The sequence below is a fragment of the Chaetodon auriga genome, chromosome 7 (genome assembly GCF_051107435.1).
Source record: "Chaetodon auriga isolate fChaAug3 chromosome 7, fChaAug3.hap1, whole genome shotgun sequence".
Taxonomy (NCBI): Eukaryota; Metazoa; Chordata; class Actinopteri; order Chaetodontiformes; family Chaetodontidae; genus Chaetodon; species Chaetodon auriga.
The window spans coordinates 23481222-23503329 of NC_135080.1; the positions used below are offsets into that span (position 1 = coordinate 23481222).

A 22108-nucleotide genomic window follows, 5' to 3' on the forward strand; every position below is an offset into this window, starting at 1 on the left:
TCTTACCTTGTTTTTCTGTATTAATCCGCACTAGTTTCCGCTCTAATGAACTGTGGAGTCATTAATTCAGTAAAGCACGCAAGTTTTAACCTTCTCTCAGCAGCACCTTTAGCTTTAAACCTCCCTAATCAGCACCACTGATCTGCATCTTATTATAAAATCAGGTTTTGTCGACAAACTTTGATCCAACCCACAGAAGGTTATTTTAACTTCTGCTCGAGGCTCAAAAATGCTGAAAATATTCCAAGATCAGATCATGTTTTGCAGAAATTACGTACAATAAACATAAAGTGTCTTACTTTCAAGCATTGCTGCAGCCTAGTTTCTACATTAAGTGACTATAGTTAGGGTGATGATGAAATGATGTGAACATCCCTGCATTAAATAAATGAAAACACAAAAGAGCTTATAAATTCATTATTTCTGTATCACTTGAGGGATGTGGACCGTGATTTTGATAGAGGCTACAAGTTGGTGAGACAGGTGGTAGGAGAGGGTGTTGATGGAAATGGATGGAGAGAGTAGAGAGTATTGGCGGAGCATGTGTCTCGGGTGTTTATGTTTGTTGGATTTGTCGTTTCTCCCTCTGTGTGATACATTAAAATCCGCATGGAGTATTTTACAAAAAGCATGATTTGACTGACGTCGCTCATCATTATGCATGGGTAAGCCTCCTACCATTTGATGAGAAACTTGCACTAACTTCTAGGCTTTTTGGCAGGTACTCCATCCCTCTCCTCCCCGTTCATCCTTCTTCTTCTGTTACAGCTAACGTTCTACATACTGTTACCTGTTATACCACAGGGGAGCTTAGCAAACATGACAAATATTATAATGCCTCCTGTCAACTTTTTTTTCTTAGAAAGGTTAAAAATATGCGATATTTACTGGCAGGGGTCAGACAGAAGGGTGAAACACAGAGAATCCTGGGAAAAACTGGAGGGTCGACAGGCTGTCATATCTGACATCATTTGAAACCAAATTGAAACCTGAAAATTGAAAAGCAACTTCAGAAACATTTTAGTTTGTGGAAAAAAAATATTTTTAACTTGCACACAACTCACACTGTGTTTCAAAGATCTAAAAATGCACAGCTGTACCTCTCTCAGGTAGATGAGCTGGACTGTTTCTTAGCGAGGCAGAGCGACTCTCTGGAGTCACCTTGAGGCAACCAGTGGAAATTGCAGTGATTTTCAGGATCCATGAGATACTTTGCATCCAGAAACTATTATAAAGGACTGTCCTGCGCCCTGCTGCAATTAATCAATCATCAATACTTAGACAAATATTTGGGCTCAGAACAGAGAGCAAAAAATGAAATGAGAATGAAAGAAGAAGAAACGAGCGGGACATCTAGTTCAATACAACAGTGTGGTGTTTTTCCTTGAGCATGAAGAAGAAAAGGGACCAGAGTCCACTTCACTACATGTGGCTCTGATTTAAATTTAATCACAGTCATAAATCAGATGAATAACTCATCACAGCACTGGTCAAATGATTCGTATCTGTAACAGACTAAACAGATATCTGAGGAGGTGTCAGCGAGAGATAAAAAAGAAGTTGTGGAGAAATCAGCCTGTTCTTATCAACAGGCCTTTTGTGTCAGAATATGTGAAGATATTTTGGCTCGTTAAAAACAATTTAAGAACACGCCATAAAGGAGAGAAACCCGTGATAAAATTGCTTGCATGTGTCAAATGTTGAGAGAGTTCTGTGGGAAAGTGGAAAGTGTTCTGGGCTGTCCATAGAACTCATGTTAGTTGTTGGCCTCTATCACTGCACTGCATGTCCAAGCTGACCGTTCACTTGCACACACACACACACACACACACGTTAGGTCTTCATCACATTTGGTGACATTACGTAGACTTACATTCATTTCCTGGAGACTTAACCTAACCATAATCATAACCACGACCCTAACCCAAGTTTTCACTCTAACATTCAATGATTCACATTATGGGCTGAGTCCCCACAATGTGACTGTGTAAACAGATGTTTGTCCCCATGACTTGAATACTACATGAAAAAAAAAACACACACACACACACACACACACACACACACACACACACAGTCATATATCTGTAGATGCAGGGCTCAGGCTGCTACACGTCTTATGCTTGTTCACAGGCAGCCATGGACTATAGCTCAGAGTGCTTAACCTTTGACCTCCACCATCCGGCTCTGACGACCCCCCTGCACCTCTCCCCGCTGGCCCGATGATGACTTTTCAACATGCCTTTGGTGTGTTCACACAGACACACTGAGTGCTCTGTGCCTGGAGGAGGTCAACAGGTGCCGTCAGACACGCTGTCAGCCAGCTGCTTTTCAGGAGGCGCCTTCGATGTAACGCTGTGTTTTGGCCAGCAGGGTGCAGTAGCAGATGTGTGTGTGCCAGTGTGTGTGTATGTGTGTCATGTATTGGAAAGAATTCTGCTTGGCCTTTGGCAATGTGTGTGTTCCTGATTCAGGAGTTTGTACATGTGTACATCTGTGAATATGTGTTGATGTTTCAGTCTGTCTGCACTCTGTGTGTACATGGGGAGGTATGTCAGGGACAAATCATTGCTGAGCACATGTGGTCTGAGGAGGAAAGCAAATGAGAAAAGGAGAGGAGGAAAAGAAATGGAAAGGAGAGAAAAGAAAAGAAAAGAACAGAAAGGAAGGGAGGGGAAGGAAAGAAATTATATATGGAGTAAACAGACAGAAGAAATGGGGGCAAGACAACAAGAGATGAAATGATGAGAGATTGGAGGAGAAAGGAAAGAAAGTAACAGAGGATAAAATTACAGATGAGAGGAAAAAAAGCACAGAAAATGATGAAGGGAATCGATGGAGAGTGTAACGAGGCAGAGGTAGAGCAATGGAGAAAGAGAAACCAAAAGCGTAGGATTAAGTCGGGTCAGTCTGGCCTGTCATCCTCCTGTAATCACAGCTCCATATGGGAAAAAACACTGTGAGGAAAGAAAAACACAAAGGGGAAGAAAGAGAAAGATGGCAACAAAGTGGAAAAGTAAAATCTCGAGGATGAAAAATCAACAAACAAATGCAAAGAGGGAACAAGGGACGGATCATTAGGGGATGCTGGTTAGCGTCAGCATCCAAAACAAACCCACAGGCATTCCCCCGTTCTTCCGACATCTTTTTTATTTTGTCTCCACACCATTCAATAAATACAAAATACAAACCAGCTTCATATTCATAAACAACAATGATAGAAAAATTCATAAAATATTACTTAATTCGAAACAGGAACAACCAAAGCAGAGAAGCAACGAGATCAACAGGAGGTGAAGGCAAAGCTGGTGTTTGTTTAAGTATTACGCTGAAATAACAACAAGCTGTTCCAAGCTTCTCTCCCAGTGACGTAGCACTGATCCTGATGCCTCCACGATGGACATCCAGCTGAATCTTACAACAAACAGAAGCTGCGGACTGGCTGAAGAGACGGGGAACGCCACTTTTTCCATGTTTTTTTGTATGGTTTTTGAACCCTGCCTTGCCACCCAGGAAGTTTAGTGTGTTTCTGTATTGCCGATTAGTTGGATTCTTAACTGGTAAAAGAAAAAAAAAAAAGAAAAAACCCACACACACACACACACACAACCACATTCACAACACATTCATACAGATTGAAGCAACTTTTTTCTCTCTATCCAGTGAGAGCAGTGAGAGCTACAGTAGCTAAGGCTGTACTTCAAAAAGAAGCCCTGTCAATGAAATACAACTTGCACAATCTTACCAAAGTCTGCCACTCAAAGCAAAGCTGGACAGAAAGAAAATCCCACTGATGGCTGTTATATTTGTACATTTACACCTTTTGTCCTGTTGAGCTGTTTTGAAAAACTGAGCAAAAAAAAACAAAAAAAACAACGAAATTCCAGCAAAAATGCAGGGCAGGAGGCAGAGGGCCTCCTGAAGTCTGGCTGGTCCTCTTCATGGCTTCATCCTTTCACTTTATGAGTCTTTGGAAATTTTCTGTTTTTTTTTTATTAATATTATTATTCCTCCATCTCTGCTCTTCACTGTTCATTACAATCCTGAAGCTGATAACAGGGTGGGTGTGGGGCGAGGGGGGAGGAGAAGTGGGAAGACCCAGTGTGCAGCTCTGGGTTTGGGTCCATCAGGGTGGTGGGGTGGGTTCAATGGGTAGAAGAGGGTGTGTGGCTCCCCACAGATCAGTGTCTCCAGGTCTGCCTTTTCTCTGGAACTTTCACCATCAGGTCGTCTTCCTCTTTGGAATCTATGGAGAACAGAAACATCTACTTAGAACCCAATTAGCAGGAGTCTTGTCCTGCGTTTGACTGATGTGGCTCGAGGTTTTAGTGGCAACAGCTTCAAATAGGATTTTGTTCTCATGTCAGAGTGGAAAAAAGACTCTCCACTGAAAGCCAAACCTTAACCAGGTCAGCTAACTTTGTAAATGATTGTATAAATGAATGGTGTTTCACTGCATATTTTACACATTGTTATTACATTAGTGGCCAGCAAGGGACCTGGATCAGATCTGAGGCAAAGTATGCTGCCTTGTAAAATACTCAGATATGTCAGTCTAGCACCTGCTGCTGTTTTGTGTGTGTTTGCTGCTCACCAAGGCATTCAGGACAGCATGTGCCCTCTCCACGGGTGATGTTGGTGCAGGTCAGTACTGCACATTGCTTCCTCTGACACTTAGTCACACCATGCTGTGGAAGAGAAGAAAGAGGTGAGTAAGTGAAAAGAAGCAAAATGTAGAGGTACAGGTGAAAGAGACACAAGTATGACAGGAATGTCCACCACAGTGTGAGATGGGGAAGGATACTCCTCTCATGCATTGTAATGCCAGATCGCAAAGCTTCTTCCAATATGACAGGAATGTCAGGATGTGAGGAAGTACAGGCATAGACTCTGCATACTAAATCAGAAACTGTTCAGTGTCAAATGGCCATTTGTACGCTCTCATTTTAGCTCTGTTATTGGTCTCCACCAACTCCTGAGAAAAGCTCTTTAGCTGCTAAACGCTCCACTATGTTCACCATCTGGTTGCTAACTTTGTCTGTCTGCGGTTTTGTGGTGGGTCTATCGGAGCTTTCAAAAAAATCGACCTGCTGCATCTGGAAACTTTCCATGAGAGTGGCGAGAGTGAACCAAATAGTGAAGTTGCCGACTGTAAAGCAAAACAATGAGCTGAAAGATGCCAACACACATTACATACTGCAATTAGCCCGATTAAAATATTGATTAGAGAAGGTTTTAATCTTAATTAGATGAAGGACTCCCTGCACAAGTTCAACACATCTGCTACAGTACAGGCTGTAGATCATCCTTATCCGAGCACTTTCAAAGTTAAAAGAATTATGTTTGAACTCCCTGTAATCTGTGATTCATCAGTTTACTACTGTAATGAAAAGGTTTTAGTTCAATCCATTTTTAATGAGCTACCTTCAAGTTATTTTCATAACCAACAACTTGACTTATATTGCAGTACGATTGCAGAAAACTAACAATATTTGCACTTGGGAGGTGTTTCTTGTCATCTCCAATACTTACATCACACCAGCAGTTGATGCATTTCATCTCCCCCACCAGCGGTACCCAGGGATGCCAGTTGTCACTGTTCTGGTAATAGTTCTTGCCAAATTTGCAGTGCCTCGGGCCGTCTGCTTGCATCATGTCGCTGTGCTCCAGGCCTGCAGGAGTTCTGTCCTCCTCTGGACACTCCTTACAGCAGTCGGAGGGATTACGCCTCACGGGATGACTGCAGGTCAACACCGGACACGTCACCTTCTCGCAGTGTACCTCCCCCGAAGATCCCTGTGGATGTAATGCAACGTTAGCAGCAGGTTAGCAGAAACTCTTTTTTTCAAGCATAAAATGCTGCTGACTTATTACTTTTTTCCACATAAATAGTTGAAAAGTCTGAACATTCCCCAAGGTTGAACTGATGAGAAATTTATTTCTGCCTCAGTTTCTTTGGAGTCTAAAACAAGATAAATGATCCATTAACGGCTTTTGGGAAAGTAAATCCAGCCAGATGTGGGTGGGATTATTGATGTATATTTACCTTGCAAGTGCAGACAGCACATTTAATGTAGCCAAAGGGAGGTACAAAGGGATGCCATGTGGTTCCTGGGGCGTGCATCTTCTGGTCTCCTTCAAAGTAACAACCTGAGAGAAAGGAAAGAAACAAGGTTACTGAGGACAGCCAGAAAGAAAATGCCTGAATGACTTTTAACTGGGGAACTGAGTGGAAATTCATACCGTATGGTGACACAAGGATGGAAAAAGACACAATACAAGAGAAGAAAGAAAGAAAAATTGTGAAAGAAAAAAACAAAGAGAATCAGAGGGAAGCTAAGTCAGAGAGAGGAGAGGTAGTACCTACCCTCAAGATGTTCATCTACCCTCTCTGGAGCTTTCATGTCCTTGGGCTCCTTCCTCTCTGAACAGGAAAAAGGAAATGGAGACATAAAAAAACAAATTAGTTTTCAACTTTATGATTGGTGTGGGGAGTGCTTTGGGAATTCAACCAAAACAATAAAATCTGCACACAAACAAGGACTCAAAGCAGCATAACCCCTGTAAAACATGACATCACATACATTGATATATGTCAGGTACAACCAAACTCTGTCTCACCATCACAGATGGGGCAACACTTGTCCTCAGGCTGAATGGTTCGGGAGCAGGTCAGCACCGGACAGATGACTGGGTCGCAGATCACAGTTCGTTTCTGCAGAAAATATGCAGGAAGTTAAGTCCAATCCTTAGATGTGCTTCCCAAAGACTGCAACCTAATTTATTTCCCAGCTTCTCTTCACATGCCTTAACATTTCAGTGCCAAAATAGAGAACTAAGAGCTTGAATTGCTGCCTTTGCGTTTGGTGCCTTTACCTGGCAGCTGCAGGAGAAACACTTGTCGTAGTTGGGAGTCCAGCGGGAGCCATGAGCGTGGTGCTGGTTCTCAAAGAAGCAGGTATGGGGATCTTTCTTCAGCTCTTCGGGGTCCTTCACAAAGAGGTCATCAAACTCAGCCTCCTCAACATCCCCTCTGGTCCCGAACTCACAGTTGTTTGGCACATGGACCTGGAGAGAAGAAACGAAAAGAAGAGATAGATGGAGATAGACGGGTGCGAAAGAAACACAAGAAGGCAGCAGGAGGTAGATGTAAGGGTGGGTGATGTGTGTTGAGATGAAGGGGAGGAGAATGAAAGAGAGGCAAAGAAAAGAGAAAGGATGGTTAGGACATCAGAGAACTGCTGGCCACACCTGACTCAAGGCTGGTGTCATGCTGACTTGTTAATTGTTCCTAAATGGAGCGTTTCTGTGCTCCCAAGCAGATGGCTGTTTATGTGTTGGACCTGTTTGCTATTAAAACAGCTGAACCCTGTAGTGTGTGTGTGTCATCACTTTCCCTGTTAGTACCTGGCAGCCTCAAAGACCTCATCAACCACTACACCTGCAAAGCCACAAATACGTTTGTGGGCAACTGTGGTCTGCGCCTGTGTGTGCTTCTGAGCCGCAATAAAACTTTTACTTTTCAACAAAGTCTCTCCAAGCAGACAGCACCTGCCAGTGAAAGTGTGTGTTTGTGTGGGCTGGTAAGCACTAAATGAGCAATCACACAGGCACATAACCACTCAGACGGTCAAACGAGACCACAAGGACTCTTAGGTTTGGGGCTACAAACTGATTTTTTGACATGGTTCCAATTTCTTTGAGGTATTTTCTGACATTTTAGCACTCTACAGCATGACCATTGTTAAAAGATTTGCTCTGTGCAACTACAGCTAATGACCTCAAATTATTTTTAGAAGTTGGAGCACTAACTGATCTAATCCCTCCTTTTTGTGCCTTGTTGTGCTGGTGGACTAGCTTGCATCATTTTATTGTGTTATGGTTGTCTTGTAGTAGTAAAAAAGACTTGGGGATAAGGTCATTGTGCTGTGGTTGTAAAACAATTATGTCACAATTGTCCAAAGTTTTGCATTCAATTTCTAACTTTCTGTATTTAATACTGATCTTTCATAACAAAGTTCCCGATCTTTAAGTACTTGTCATGCCAAAAAATATCAATATGGTCAGGACTGGTGCCTCTAATTGGGAGACTAAAATCCTTTGCAGAAAAGAGAGACTCATGGAAATGTTTTAGAAAACTGGCAACTCTCCAAGCCTGAGAGCAAACCCTGGCCTGCTCTATCTGACAGAGGAAACTATTTCAAAATGAATAGTGAACTTGAAAAATCTGAACCACAAATGAATGTAATGTTGTAGCTTTTGTTTACATACCCGTCCTCGTATTTCTCCTCGGGGGTTCATCTTGGTGCTGACCTGGACGAAGGCTGTTCCTTGGTCCAGGTGTTGCAGTAATTCAACACTGATGTCCTTTAACACTCCCTGAGCCTGGAGGAGAGTAGAGAGTCCTTGAGTGTGTTTCTGTATATGTGAATTTTTGTGTCCATCTATGCACATATTTACATTATTTTGTATGTGTTTGCGTGTGTGTACACTGATGTACCTGAGAGCCATAAAAGCCAGTCAGCAGCCTCTTGTGAGTGGTGCTGCTGTCGTCTAGTTCGCCGATCTCTGCCAATCCATGGAGGTGGACATTCACAGTGAGGTCGTCTGCCTTGCTGAGGCCCGCAACAATGATCTCATAATGCAGGTGACACTGTTTGTCCACTGACACCCAGGCGTGGCCAGAGGCGCCAGTTCTTACTGGTGGAGACACAAAGTGGCCAGCCAGAGGAACGGGCAAGTCTGAAAGAAGCGTTAATAACGTTTTAATGAAGTGTGCATCCAGGGCTTGAAAGCATTTAGAAAGCTGTAGCATGTAAAGCATGGATTTCCATGTATATTATGGTTTCTATGACCTCCCGCCCATCAATGCCACCCCTGCCCTTCTCTCTCCCTTGCTTCCACTGATCTGTACCATGTCTGGGTGCCTCCAGGCCATTGTAGAGCAGGGCCTTAATCTGCCCTCTCAGCTCCCCTTCCTGGCTGTGTGTCGTGGCCACATTGATGAACAGCTCATTCTGCAGCAGCATGTGGATGTGTCGAGCCTCCAGACGACTCCAGCTGCCCTGCGCCTGGCCTGTGGCCTTGTTGTACTCCGGTGTCAAGTCATACAACACAGAGCGCTTGTTTCGCCGCCGCGGCTTCAACTCAATAGTGAGGCCAACGAAGTCACTGGTGAGACCTGCGACCTGAACCTGGAGGAAGAGAGGGAGAAAAGGTCGAAGTCCCCTCAGCTGGGTGTTTGTGTTTCATTGCAGAATGATGTATGTGCAGAGTTTGTCACTTGAAGGTTGTTTTCACATTGAGCTGCTGAAATCTGAGTTTGACAGGAGAATGCACCAGCAGGATTTTGTGACATGAATCTCGCTTGGAATCCAGTTGTGGTCCAATATTCAACTTACACAAGTGTGTCGTGAAAGCTTTTCAGTAAAGTGGGAGATATATAGTGCCCAACAGTGTCTGGAGGGGATCCTTATTTAATGATTGGATTGTTTGATCTGAGATCTGATGCCAGTGCAAAGGGAAAAGTGTGCTAATAAAGATGTTAATGTGCTCTGGCCTGGTTTTTTATTGTTCAGAGACTTCAATGCCATGTTTTGTGGAGGAGACTCCATAAAACTAAATTTGAGTGAGACTGGTGACATTTATCTTTTTGGATAGAAGACTGGCGAGTGGTTTACTGACTTTTTGTGCCAGTTATAGTGTTCTACCATAATTGGCCATACCAACAAGATATAAGAACTAAATATTTATTATCTTAAATGTGTAAATGTGTAGTGCATTCTAAGGTTAAAGTTTATAATCATAAACTATAATCCTAAAAAAGTCAAACAACTATCTCCCTCATAGTGGACAAATCCATACCTGGTAGTCCAGTGTGCCGTTATCATGGAGGTTGAACACTGCAGATCCCACGCCTCCTGTCTTCCCTGGCGTCAATGCATCACCGCTGGACAACACACTCTGAATAGCTATGCCAGACAAAGACAGATTAATATCAAAAATCCACTTTAGAGTACATTCCTGCTCAAATGACTTATCTAAAACCATCACTTTTCCCCTCGGAGTATCCCCTCCCTTAAACCATAGTAAAGCCTGACAGCATGCGAGATGAGGCAATGATTTCTGTCATGTTAAAATTTGCTGGTTGGATCAGGGAGGGAGAGGAAGGGGGCTACATTACATTCCCTCACGTTCTGCAACCACACACACATCGAAGCCACATACCCATAATGTCACCCCTTTCTTCAAGAAAGAGTCATGGAGGGGACAGATTCAATTGAACCTCTAATCAGGAGGTGTGTCTGCTGCCTGTGTAACTGTGTGCTGCACAAGGGGCCAAAAACATACATGTTGTTGCACTGTATGGCACACACACACACACATACACACACACACACACTCACACACAAAAAACCCACCCAAGGTTAAGCCTTGGAATGAGGTAACCCTTGTTGAATGCAGCAGGCTTAGGAAGATTGAGCTGAGACGACAGGAGGGAATGAGTAAGAGAGAGGGATGAGAAAAGTGCAGAGAAACATTTTGAAAATGACACGAAGACAGAAAAAAGCCAGAGAGGGGGAATGACGGCAAAGACGGGATGGGCTCGAGACATGAAGGGACGGAGTGAAAGAATGAGAGAGGGAGAGCGGGAAAGAGAAGGGGGAGAAAGGAGAGGGAGAGCGGGAAAGGAGTGTGTTGGGTTTGAATTCTTCACACATAACGTCAAGCTGTTAATCACAGCACTGGAACACCAGCATGGAGAGTCAGGTCCAGCAGACTGTGACCTTGGCAGCACCACTCTGTTTTGGTGTGCAAAACTTGGACTTAAAAAAACATCTTTGTGTTTATTTGTGTCTGTTTGTGTGCAGGTATTTGTGTATTTTAGACAATAAAAGCGTCTTTCAGGGTGTTTCAAAGTGCCGAACACCTTGATGTTCAATGATCACGTTCAAGTATGTGTCCTATGAAAAGACCATGTGTGCATGCTTTAACGGTTTCAGACGATTGGGCTGTGCACAACATTCCTAAAACCTCTGTCTGTCTTTCTTTGTGTCTGTCACAAACACACATGGACAGACATGCATACACAGTCTTGGTGGGCCACCAAGTCCACCAGAAGGTCTATAAACATGGTTTTCCCCCAGCGATAAGACTTGAAAGGATGGAGGCACAAAGAAAGAGAGCAAGTATTTATAGAGGAGAATGACAAAAACAGCCACAGATGGACAAGCACAAGCCAACTACGAAGCAAAACACATTCTCAGCAGCCTCTGACTTTGTTGCCTCTACAGTGTTTCACCTTGCTGGAGTCATGTCAAGAGAGACGAGAAAAGACGTTTTCATTTCACCCGTGTTAAGGTGTTTCACTGCAGGGGACACTTACTGTCACAAGATTTCCTGCCAGTGATGAAGCCAGAGATCTGCCGGGGATCCTGACCCTCTGTTGCCACGGCGATCTCCAGCTGACCACGAGATAACCAAAACAGTTCGCGGCTATTCAGGTCTGTCAGCACCTCCGCAAAGTCTGGGTCCTGCACAGATTGAAACAGTTAGATCAACAAGTGGATAAATATAAGACCATGGTCCATTGTAAACAATGCCTTTTCAATACCAGAACTGAAAACTGTTACTGTGCCATTAAGATCTTGCTGACATGATGTTAGTACAACACTGACAGGTTACCAGAGTAACCAACCCCAACTTCGTTAGACGGAAGACACAGTGGTGCCATGTTTCCGACTGAAATGAATTTATCCCCTCAGTTTATACCAAACAAAGATGAGATGAGCAAAGAGAGCAAAACAGATCCCCGGACAGTTAAATCTCCTCAAGACAGGATTAATTCAACAATCACAAAGGTACCACAAAGTCAAAAGCCACTAAGAACACAAATTGCTATATTTCTTAAAAACACATGATTTTAAATCATTGCTCTCAGATGCACACACTTAACCCCGGGGCAAAAATATGTATTGCATTGCCTGAGCATGTTTCATATTGAGCGAGGTTTAATTTCAAGCAGGCAAACTGGACTCTGAGAAAGCAGGAGGGGCCGGTCAGGACGCTGAGAAATGTGGGATTAATAGGACAGATGTACGAGCGTGTTGAAGAAATGTTACTTTTATGACCTCAGGGCCTCAGTTCAATATAAATATACTTGTACCATAAATCCACACAGCGAGGAGCCAAAACAGAGTGGGGACGGAGAAGGGGCTGGGCAGAGGGAAGGTGACTTATGTTGGGGAAACTGAATGGATAGAATACTGAAAGGGAAGCAGGATGCAAAAGGATATATTGGGGTTTTGTGTAAATTGGGCAGAACAGCAACACTCAAATGTGTTTGCTTATGTATGAGTGTATTTAGAAATAAATAAAGGCAAGTATCCTCTTCGGCTACATTGTGCTGTTTATATGCTGTTTCTCAGCTATAGTTAAAATGAGCCGGTGGTTTGGGTTGCAGCATCTTGCTCAAGGACACTTTGAGGGGTCATGTGGCAAGTTGCTGAGCTCAAAAGTTTCACATATTTTTCACGGACGGTGTCTCTCACCGCTAGGCTCGAAAGAGGCGCATCGGCCCTTCACGCAATTCCTGGCAGAATTCAAAACAGACCCGCCTTTCATCACTCCTCTTCCTCCCTCCATCCATCTCAGCCCACAGACCACTAACCACTGACATGTGTGAGGAGTGTGTACGCAGTCCATCCTCTCTACCTCCCCAGTCTCTCCACTCTTTCCTCTGCGTCTCTCATCCCTCGCTCACATCTGTCTCCTGCAAGAGCTCCTCTCACACACTTTCTCTCTTCTCTTGTTTTCCCCTAACTCTTCCTCTCCATCCAGTTTTTCTTGTCATGTCTCAGGGCAGTTAACTGTGATCAGAGCGGCGGCAACAACTGCATTGGGATGTGGTGACCAAACCACATCCGTCTGGGAGAGGAGGGGTGGGGGGAACCGGGAGTGTGAGTGTGTTGCTGTGTCATATGTTCCTAACCGACAACAACCTCCAGTCACCCCTTAAATTCACCGTCTGTCCCAGATAGGACTTTTCCCTAAAACCTCCCACTTATTTCGGGCTGAATATTGGGTTTTTTGATTTATTGTTTTTCCAAATACTTTGTGGCAAACACAGAGTATGTCTATTTTTTGAACAGTTAAAGAATTCTCAAGCATGAAGATAAAAATATTTCTTACAACAGCTTTGACTGCTGGTCTTAAAAACCCCATGCCAAACTGAAGACCATGGTTATGTTACTCACGTGAGAGGTGATGTTTGCGTGGATCTCTCTCAGGATGTGTTGGCGGTATACAAGCTGGACTCGGATGGGCACCACGAGGGGCTCTGAGGAGACACAGAGACAGTTTTCTCACCGTCAAACCTAAAATTTTCTCTACATTTCAGTGCCGACCCTCTCTTCCTTCTTTGTCTGGATTCTCACCTGTGTCTTTGTGTCTGATGAGGCCTTGAAGGATGAGGATGAAGTGGAGGTTGTTTTCTGTGTCACTTAGCGTCAACATGGCGATGCCTCCCATGCCTGAATTCTCCTCCTCCGAAGTCAGCGTGGAACTGAATGTCTCTGTACACAAGACACATGCACATTACCATACTGAGTATCTGCACTTTCTTACAGGACTTCTATCTAAATACTAGTCTGTAAACAAAGCCCACACTTTGTAGCTGCATTAATCCACACAGGGCCTTTTAAGATACATGAGAACGTATACATTTCCAGTGCTTTGTAAATATTGAGTTTATTGTGTACCACAACACAAAGAAAAAGACAAGCACATGTCTAAAGAAACTTAACAAAAAATAATGATCCATCAGGACGCTACAATATCCCACAAGCACACATACCAGCAAACAGCGCCCTGTGTTTGATGATCTTCCCCTCCACTTCGTCTCGTCTGCTCGTCGATAACGTCATGCTGATGCGCATCTGCTCAGACTGCAGCTGTCGTATTACGGGCTTAGCCAGGTTCTTCCATACTCCGCAGATCTACAGAAACACACAGGCACAGGCAGGTAATACACAGTATCGTTACAATAGTCATCTCCAAACATTTTGATATATCTCTCAGAAATGAAAACGGCACACAGACAAACACACATCCAAACAGACATCACATGCACATCTGCTAAATACATCAGGCCATCTGTATGTTTGTATTCTCAACCCTCTGCTGCAAACCTTCAGCATAAAACCACTACTTCTCCCTGAGAGTAGAGGGAAGAAATGTGGCAGTGTGCCGGCACCTCATAACTTTCAGTTCAAGGGTAATCTCCATTTTAATTAGCGATACTCTCTGTCTCCCTGCTAAGCAGTGATGTAACATGTGAAAAATTCTCTTTCCAAAAGTTTTGCTCCAGCAAACCCCCCCTCTGGCCACTCTCTTCCTTTTTTGCACTGGAGTGTTTTCTCTAAGGTCCTCTGGTGCTTGACACTGACATTTATCTAAAAATAATAATAGGCCAATTTCTGGGACCTGTATTTAGGGGGCTCCTGCCTCGCTCAACAGTGTTTGAGTGTTCTGGTCTGAAATGGAATGAGGAGATGTGTGTATCTTGGCAGGAAATGATGTGTAGTGATGGAGCCAGGCCTTCGGGAGTATGTGGACATGCATGCATGGGTACTACTGTTACACCAACATATCAGTTTACTGATTTATCAGGATAATATTGGCCTTTTACTAAACTTAGTGTTGTACTCCTCTGAGCGGAGAGTGGTTTCTCCCTCGTGTTACCTTTTGAGTGAGTGTGTGCTGATGTTTACTGCAATCAGACTGCGATGTTTAGAAAGAGCTAACGAAGCAGAAAGGAAATGTCACTCTGTATGTATGTGCGTGTCTACGAGTGTGTTTATTGTTTATTATCGCAGAATGAGTTATAGGAGAGAGCCTGAGCATAAAGTCAGAGCTGGTATGAACAGTGAGCACATTCTTCACACCAGTACCTCTCACCTCTCTCAGGAAACACACACACACACACATAATGAAAGCAGCACTGACACAAGCAACGGAAGCAAGAGATGACTTTCTATTTCTGTGATGTCTTACCATGTCTGACTGTCCCTTGGGGACTCTGTACTCAAAAGCAGTGGTCCCATCTGAATCCCGGAAGATTATTTTACTGGGGCGGCTCATTCTGAAACGTAAGGGAAGACCGAGAGATTGAACGGAAAAACATTTCACATATAATTGTTTTCAATGACTTAATCTTAGTATTTATTAATGCTGACCACTTCAACAAAATTATAGTTGAAACAACACAGAGCCTGTGCTGCATTTTATATAGGACAATCTAAACACACATTTGTTTGAGACACACAATAGAACAGCTGGAAAGGAGGAACAGATGAGCAGTGATGCTACTGAGGCTGATCAGAAGAGGAAGAGAACATTTAAGGAAGTAATCGTTTTAGCTGTGACACACTGTGTTTTTTACCTCTGGTATGTGATGGAGAAGGTCATGCTCGTTCTGGTCAGAGAGAAGCGAGCTCTGGCAACACCACTGGAGCTGGGCAGCCATGAGTCTATCACTCCTGTCAACACTGCTACAAAGTCTGCAGAAGAGAGAGTGTTAGATAGGCGCTTACTTAACATATGCCATCATGCGCATTCCTGTGTACGTTGCTTTTATTATCCTGCGTGTTTGTGACGCATGAATGGGAGCCCTGCATGAATGTGCTCTGTGATGCATGTATCATCTTTAGAGTTTCATTAGTTATGTACAGATATTTATGCCGGCGTTACAAATAGCAGTCCACTGTGTTTTAATGTTAGCGTGCTGGTGGTCTGTCCATCTGTCTGTGGGTGCTCCTACTCACCAGTGCGGCTCTCCCCGGGACCCACCTCCTCCGAGCTCAGGTAGGATCGGTCATTGTAAGATTTGTGGAGGTCATCCTCCTTCTCTTTGCCCTTCTCATGGAAATACTCAAAGCTGTCCAGCACAGAGTCTGTCTGTTTCTTGTCATCCACACCTGCAGAAGGAAAAAAGTTAAGACAGAGATACTTGCTACAGTAAGACTTAGCAGTAGCAGTGTTCTGGTTTCTTATAAAGACGTTCAGTATCTGCCTTTCATTATCTGGCAAGATAAACCAAGTGAACCAAAGCATTTCAAAACACATTCTGCTACATCGTTCTCAAAGTCTGGCACACAGAGGAGACTAAATCATCGTCTGACCTCCATTTTTCATTTGATTGCATTTTCAGTGTGGATAAGGAGTGTGAAAGGTGTAGACATAAGCAGCCAGAGAGAAACTGCACACAAATCCAGGTTGAGCAAGACAGAAATTACAGAGCAGGGATGGGAAGACGGAACGATTTGGAGGATGTCAGAAGGCTACAGTGCATTCTCTCTGTCTTCCTCACTTCCTCTCTCTCTCTCTCTCTCAGCCAGGGGTAACTAACCATGGTAGTCTCTTGAAGCTGAAGAGCTTAAGGAGAATTGGGAGTGACACTGGCGTGTGATCCCAACAATGACCTGCTGTTCCACACAGACTGCTGTGCGTCTTGATGTAATGTGTAGACTGCTTTGCGCACACACACACACACACACACACACACACACACACACACACACACACACACACACACACACAAGCACACACAGTGACAAATGCAGTGGTGATCATTCAGCCAAATAGAGTTCTCTGACATGATCCTGAGAAAGAAAACCACACACTGGCTCTTAGTCACCTAAACTTTATTTCTCCAAGGCAATTTTCTGAGGAGATTGACTGGACTGTCTGTTTTCTTTCTTGGTGTCTGATTCACACACACACACACACACACACACACACACACACACACACACACACACACAAACTCAAATCTCATCATTCTTCTCTCACTCCCTCAGTCCTCTGCTCCACTGGGCACACTCAAGGGCTTCTGGGTAGTGTCACTCTCACTTCTCCCCACTTACACTGTATCCTCAGGTGCACCACATTACACACACACATATAAAAAAACACACACACAAACACACACACACCATTTTCCATCACTTGCACAAACATACTAGCTGCTTTGGTGCCAAAGCTAAGACAAACACACTCAACCTTTTCCTTAAAACTTGACCACAACACACACACAATCCTGGGCCTGTCCAATTCAATTCACACACATACACACACACAGCACAGTGTTGTCCACACAGTGCTTTACCTTTACTTTCCATTCCATTACCAGACACACAGCGTAGAAAAACACCCAATCTGCTGAATAACAGCACAGCATGAGGACCCACCCTGTGTATGTGTGAGTTTGTGACCATGTGGAGCTTTAATTCTCTAATAAGGTGGAACTGTGCGCCCAGCAGTGTGTAGACAAGTGGCAATGTGTGAATGAGGTTAAATTGATGGGTGGTACTTTGAGTTGTGGCTGGTTAGAGAAAATGTCCATTTGATGTTGCTGAATGGAAAATCAATTGACCTGCGACGACTGTAAAGACTAACTGGGGGGGGCAAAAGAACTGGGAGTGCAACAGGGAAAGACGGAGATAGACTGGGAGGGAGGAGGGGAAGAAAAATAGAGATATGAATCAAACAAAGAATAAACAAAAAGACGAAAAGAAAAGAAGCCCTTGAGGGGAACAACTGCAAGTAATTCATTTTTGCTGTTTTCCCATGAGGTTTTTGCAGCAATTTAAGCTGTGCTTCGCTTGTTTTCTCAGCTGACTATTTCATGCATTTAGGACAGCTAGAGTGGAGAGAGTGGGTCAGCAGATGATTACCTTTGGGACAGGTTTTACAGCAGTGCCCAGGGAGCAGGACGGGATCATCACAGTCTGGGTCTGGACAGTCCTGTTTGATGTTCTTACAGTTGACTTTCCCAAACACCTTGCCACGACGGCTCTTTTGCTGCCAGGATAACAACAGAGAAACAGACACATCGGTCATTGACCAAATCTCATCTGAATACACAACGAAGAGTTATGCCTTTCTGGGGCAACAGTTGATTACAAATTCATCTGGAGTTAGAGCTAGTTCAACCTGCTACTGCACAGATACTAGGTGAGAGCGACACATTGAGAGAGAAGTCACAGTGAGACAAAACTTACAGGTTCACAGTAGCACTGGACACAGTGCATGACACCGAAGGGCTCCCCCAGATCTGGGTGCCATGTCTCTTCCAGAGAATAGAATCGGCCTCCAAATGAGCATCCTGTAACACAAACACTGCTGATTACACATGGCTGTCATCGTACAAGGCGGTCTTCAGGGTGCAACATCGGATAGTTATGATAACAATTTTTGGCTCTTTCCAAACCAGAGACACTCTCAATAAGAAATTAAGTGAAATTATATGATTATATATGAGGTCTGTCCCTTTTAATTGCACTAAAGTTAATTATGGGGCGCACATAGAGCAAGAATTTAGTTGAGGTATTTTAACTGACTTGCATAAAGAGCAAGAAAAAGTGCAGCTGCAAGGCTTTTATTAAGTGTCAGTCATGCAAGATGACAAACTGTACAGGCCGAGCCATTGTGCCCATTTTCAGATTTAACTACAAATAAATCTCGCATAGCTCACTGCCCAGGCATGTTGGAGGCAACTGAAACTCCCTGAATGCCTCGTGAGTTTTGGGACTCAACCTTGCATCCTGCTTCATCTAAATGATCCATGAGCAGAGCAGACATGGGAGACATTCAAATTTCCACCAAAAGATTAAGGGAGATTCCCAGAAATATGTGAAATAGTGTTGGCCAAACCTTGTTTGAAAAGAACTTTTATGAAGTGATTAAATACATTTTGAAGGCGCAGTGTAAATGCAAACAAAGGAAACAATAGAGGGTAAGAAATAGCAGTTTACAATAAACTCATGCAAGGGTGTACGTACATACATACTAAAGGGATTATGACATTAGACAGTTTTTTTTGTTTTTTTTGTTTTGGCTCATCAGCATATTGCAAGCAAAATGAAACAATGAGTAAGAGACTACATGAGTGAGGGCTTTGAGTGCACATCCACATCAGATGAAACATGGAAAAACTAAAGTCCTTTATTCCACAATAGCCCCAAAGTTAAAAAGGGGCTACAGCTCCTTACTCACCCAACATGTTTGTGAACACTGTCGAAGCTCAAAGACAGCACATCATAGTCATTGTTTCACTTGAAACCCAGTGTGCTGGAGTATAGCCATAACTATACAAAACACATCACTGTTCTAATATATAGGGACTGCACCGTGTATTGATGTTACCGGAGATAAAAATAGCTTTTAGCGTTATTATTACTATACTAAAATCATAATTGAGTGTTAGTCATGCTGTGTTACTACAGGAATATTACAGGGATTTTTGGATGGGATAAGTGCCTGTGAGCAGTGTGTGTGGTGAGAGCCCTTGTCTGACTGCACACACACACACACACACACATCAATCGTAATGTCGCCCCTCGCCAACTTCACTCGATCTGATGCCTTGCCTTGCTCACTGCTACCAACCTGGTTCACATTATTCTTTCATTAAAGTGACTACACACTTTAAACAGTCCAGTCCAGTTAAAGGGAGCCAAACTGTGATCCCCTCGCTTTTCCTGCCACCTCTGTCTCTGCTGACATAAATCATCTCGGAGGAGCCAGCGCTTGTAATGGAAAGTCGATTGATTACAGTTTCCAACATAGAATTACGCGTTAAGGAGGGGGTTAACGTGGAGTTCCCACAGTTTTGAACTCCAGAGTAGTTACCTTATAAAAACCGCAATGAGCTTTGTGCGTAGGGGCTTTCACACATGAATCAAATGGCATTCACTGTGGTTATGACTCAGATGTTTGCCGCTAGTTTACACATGAAGCAATTCAGGCAGGGACGGGAAATATGGAAATTCACGAAAAAGGGGTCAGCTTTCTATGGCATCACAGTGGGACAAGTTAAGAAAAACAGTTCGTTTAAGTCAGCTGTAAATGTTATGCGCTAATATTTTGAAAACGTTAGCGACTTGGCCTATTGGGCCGGTTACTGGGCTGAACCCAGGTCATAACCTGGCCCCGGCGCGCGCACGCACCACAACAACCCAAACTTCATCAAGAAATCTCGCAATTTAAAGATTTCTAATTTTTTTTAGGCAAAATATGTGTACAGGTCATACTTACACTAACTTTGAATGGTAATCGTGTGCTCATTGCAGTTCGGCTTGATTGTTATATCAACTTATAGCACTCCCTTCTAAATAATCTGGACTTTTAAATTGTGATTTAGCGCTCGATGCTGCCCCCCTCGGCGTGTGTTGGGTCAAAACCATCATGAATAGGAGATGCAATTCGCTTTAATGCGTGAAATTGTTAGTAAAATGAATGCTGCTTATTGTATTGGATGTTAGCCGAAATGACGACTGGCTCCTCTCAGTTCATTCTAAAGGTATAGTCACTTCAGACTTTCAAAGACCCGATCTTTCCAGAACTGTTCACGTTAAAAACGACACATTTTGAAGGGAGTTTTGCTTCTATCTTGTGCTGGTTCTACTGACTATCTCACACAATAGCACTGTATAGAGCCAAACACAAAACGTTTGGAATACCAGGGAACAAAGGTGTGCAAGCTTTAAAATAAATATGCCGGCTCTCTTACCTGACAAGCCCTTGGAGGGCAGCGGCTCTCTCTCTGACTGGATGGGCAGAGCAGGAGACTTCAGTCGCGAGGCCGCTCCGGTGTGTAGCCACGCGCAGCTCAGCACGCACAGCAAAGAGCGGAGCGCGCGGGGAGCCAGCATCCCAAACCTCCGTCTCGTCTTTCCCCAAAATATTCCCCGCAAACTTCCGATAGCGCGTACTTTAGGAAGCCAGTGTCGACTTAGAAGCGACTAACTGCACCCCGTCACAAAAAACGTAGGTTTCCTCCTTACATCCAAGTAGTCGTGGTTATTAGTTGGAAAGTCTCCTGTTTTAGATCATCCGAGTTTCAGTCAGGCCGTGGTTTTCCGAAGACAGCGCAGTCAGCTGTACCGTATGTCGTCCCTCAGCACCAGCAGCCTCCTCACAGTCCCGTCCCTTTCTGCTTTATAGCCTGCTTCCCTGACAGCTTGAAGCAGCCACCGGCCGGGAGGAGGGGGGCAGATGAGGGGTGGGATGGGTGATGGGTGGAGGTGGGGGTTGGTGATGGAAAGGGAAATTGACGCCCCTATCAATTCACAAACAGTTAAGATATGGAAAAGAGCCTGTGTCTGATTCATTCCATACCAAAACTTCACTTTAAAAAAAATAAAATAAATAATAATAATATAGGGACTGAGTGAAGCTATATTATCAGTGAAAGAGTGAGAGACTGAATGTCATTTCATCAGAAAGAATAAGGCTTCCCATAAAATGTAATCTTTTTGCTTTTGATTAAAAATTATAGATTAACTGGTATTTTGCATTTACTGAGATCATTTGCTGGTTTACTTGACTTATTGAGAATATTTGATCATTTAAGTAGCCTTATGTTAGAGGCAACAAAATGTTATCATATTGTTATTGTTATTTCGGTGATGGTACCAAATGCTGCTTTATTTATTTGTTGTGCTCTTTTGATTGTTTGTCATATGGCCTCCTCATAGATTTATGGTATTTATGCTTCGATTTTCACACTCTGCCGCAGTGATAAAACCCTAAGGGATCTGCTCAGTTTGTTGGGTGCCACACTTCAGTCAGTTGACACCGATAAGCCAGAAACTGCATCAGAGCTCCTGTGGAGAGAAAGTGTGAATCACCACATCATGTACAGTAAGGAATGTGTGTGTGTGTGTGTGTGTGTGTGTGTGTGTGTGTGTGTGTGTGTGAGTGAGATTGGCCACACCATCTATATTTTCAAGTGTGTTTGGAGCTGAGACCTAAGTGACTTAACAGAAACAAATGAAAATAGTTGGAATACCTCAAAGCAAGCCGTTTCACTTTGTCCTGGCCCTCTGCAAACCTCTGTCCTCTTTCACATCTCAAACTGCTTCTTTTAGCTTGCTTAAAAGCTCACCTGGATGACTCCACTCAAAATCCCATTTATTAAGACTTAGTTACCCTTCCAGCCCCCCCACACGTGGATACAGGTGCCAGAAGCCATTGAACCTCTAATCTTTTAAAACTCACTTGTGGCCAGTGTGGAGCTTCACAACATCAACAAGCAAAATTTATT

The 22108-nt window shown here is 43.6% G+C and overlaps 1 protein-coding gene across 1 annotated transcript; it reads right to left on the reverse strand.

Moving 5' to 3' along the window:
* Positions 1-3128: 3128 nt before the first annotated feature.
* Positions 3129-20981, reverse strand: chrd (chordin). The gene is made up of 21 exons (XM_076734332.1): positions 20573-20981; positions 18063-18166; positions 17736-17862; positions 15825-15977; positions 15443-15560; positions 15055-15142; positions 13856-13997; positions 13437-13574; positions 13257-13339; positions 11387-11534; positions 9865-9971; positions 8915-9194; positions 8501-8742; positions 8272-8385; positions 6877-7068; positions 6622-6715; positions 6368-6424; positions 6047-6150; positions 5533-5796; positions 4595-4688; positions 3129-4246 (listed from the first exon to the last, which is right to left on the reverse strand). The coding sequence occupies exons 1-21, from the start codon at positions 20712-20714 to the stop codon at positions 4182-4184; spliced, it is 2856 nt and encodes a 951-aa protein (XP_076590447.1). The 5' UTR covers positions 20715-20981; the 3' UTR covers positions 3129-4181.
* Between the last annotated feature and the right edge of the window lie 1127 nt (positions 20982-22108).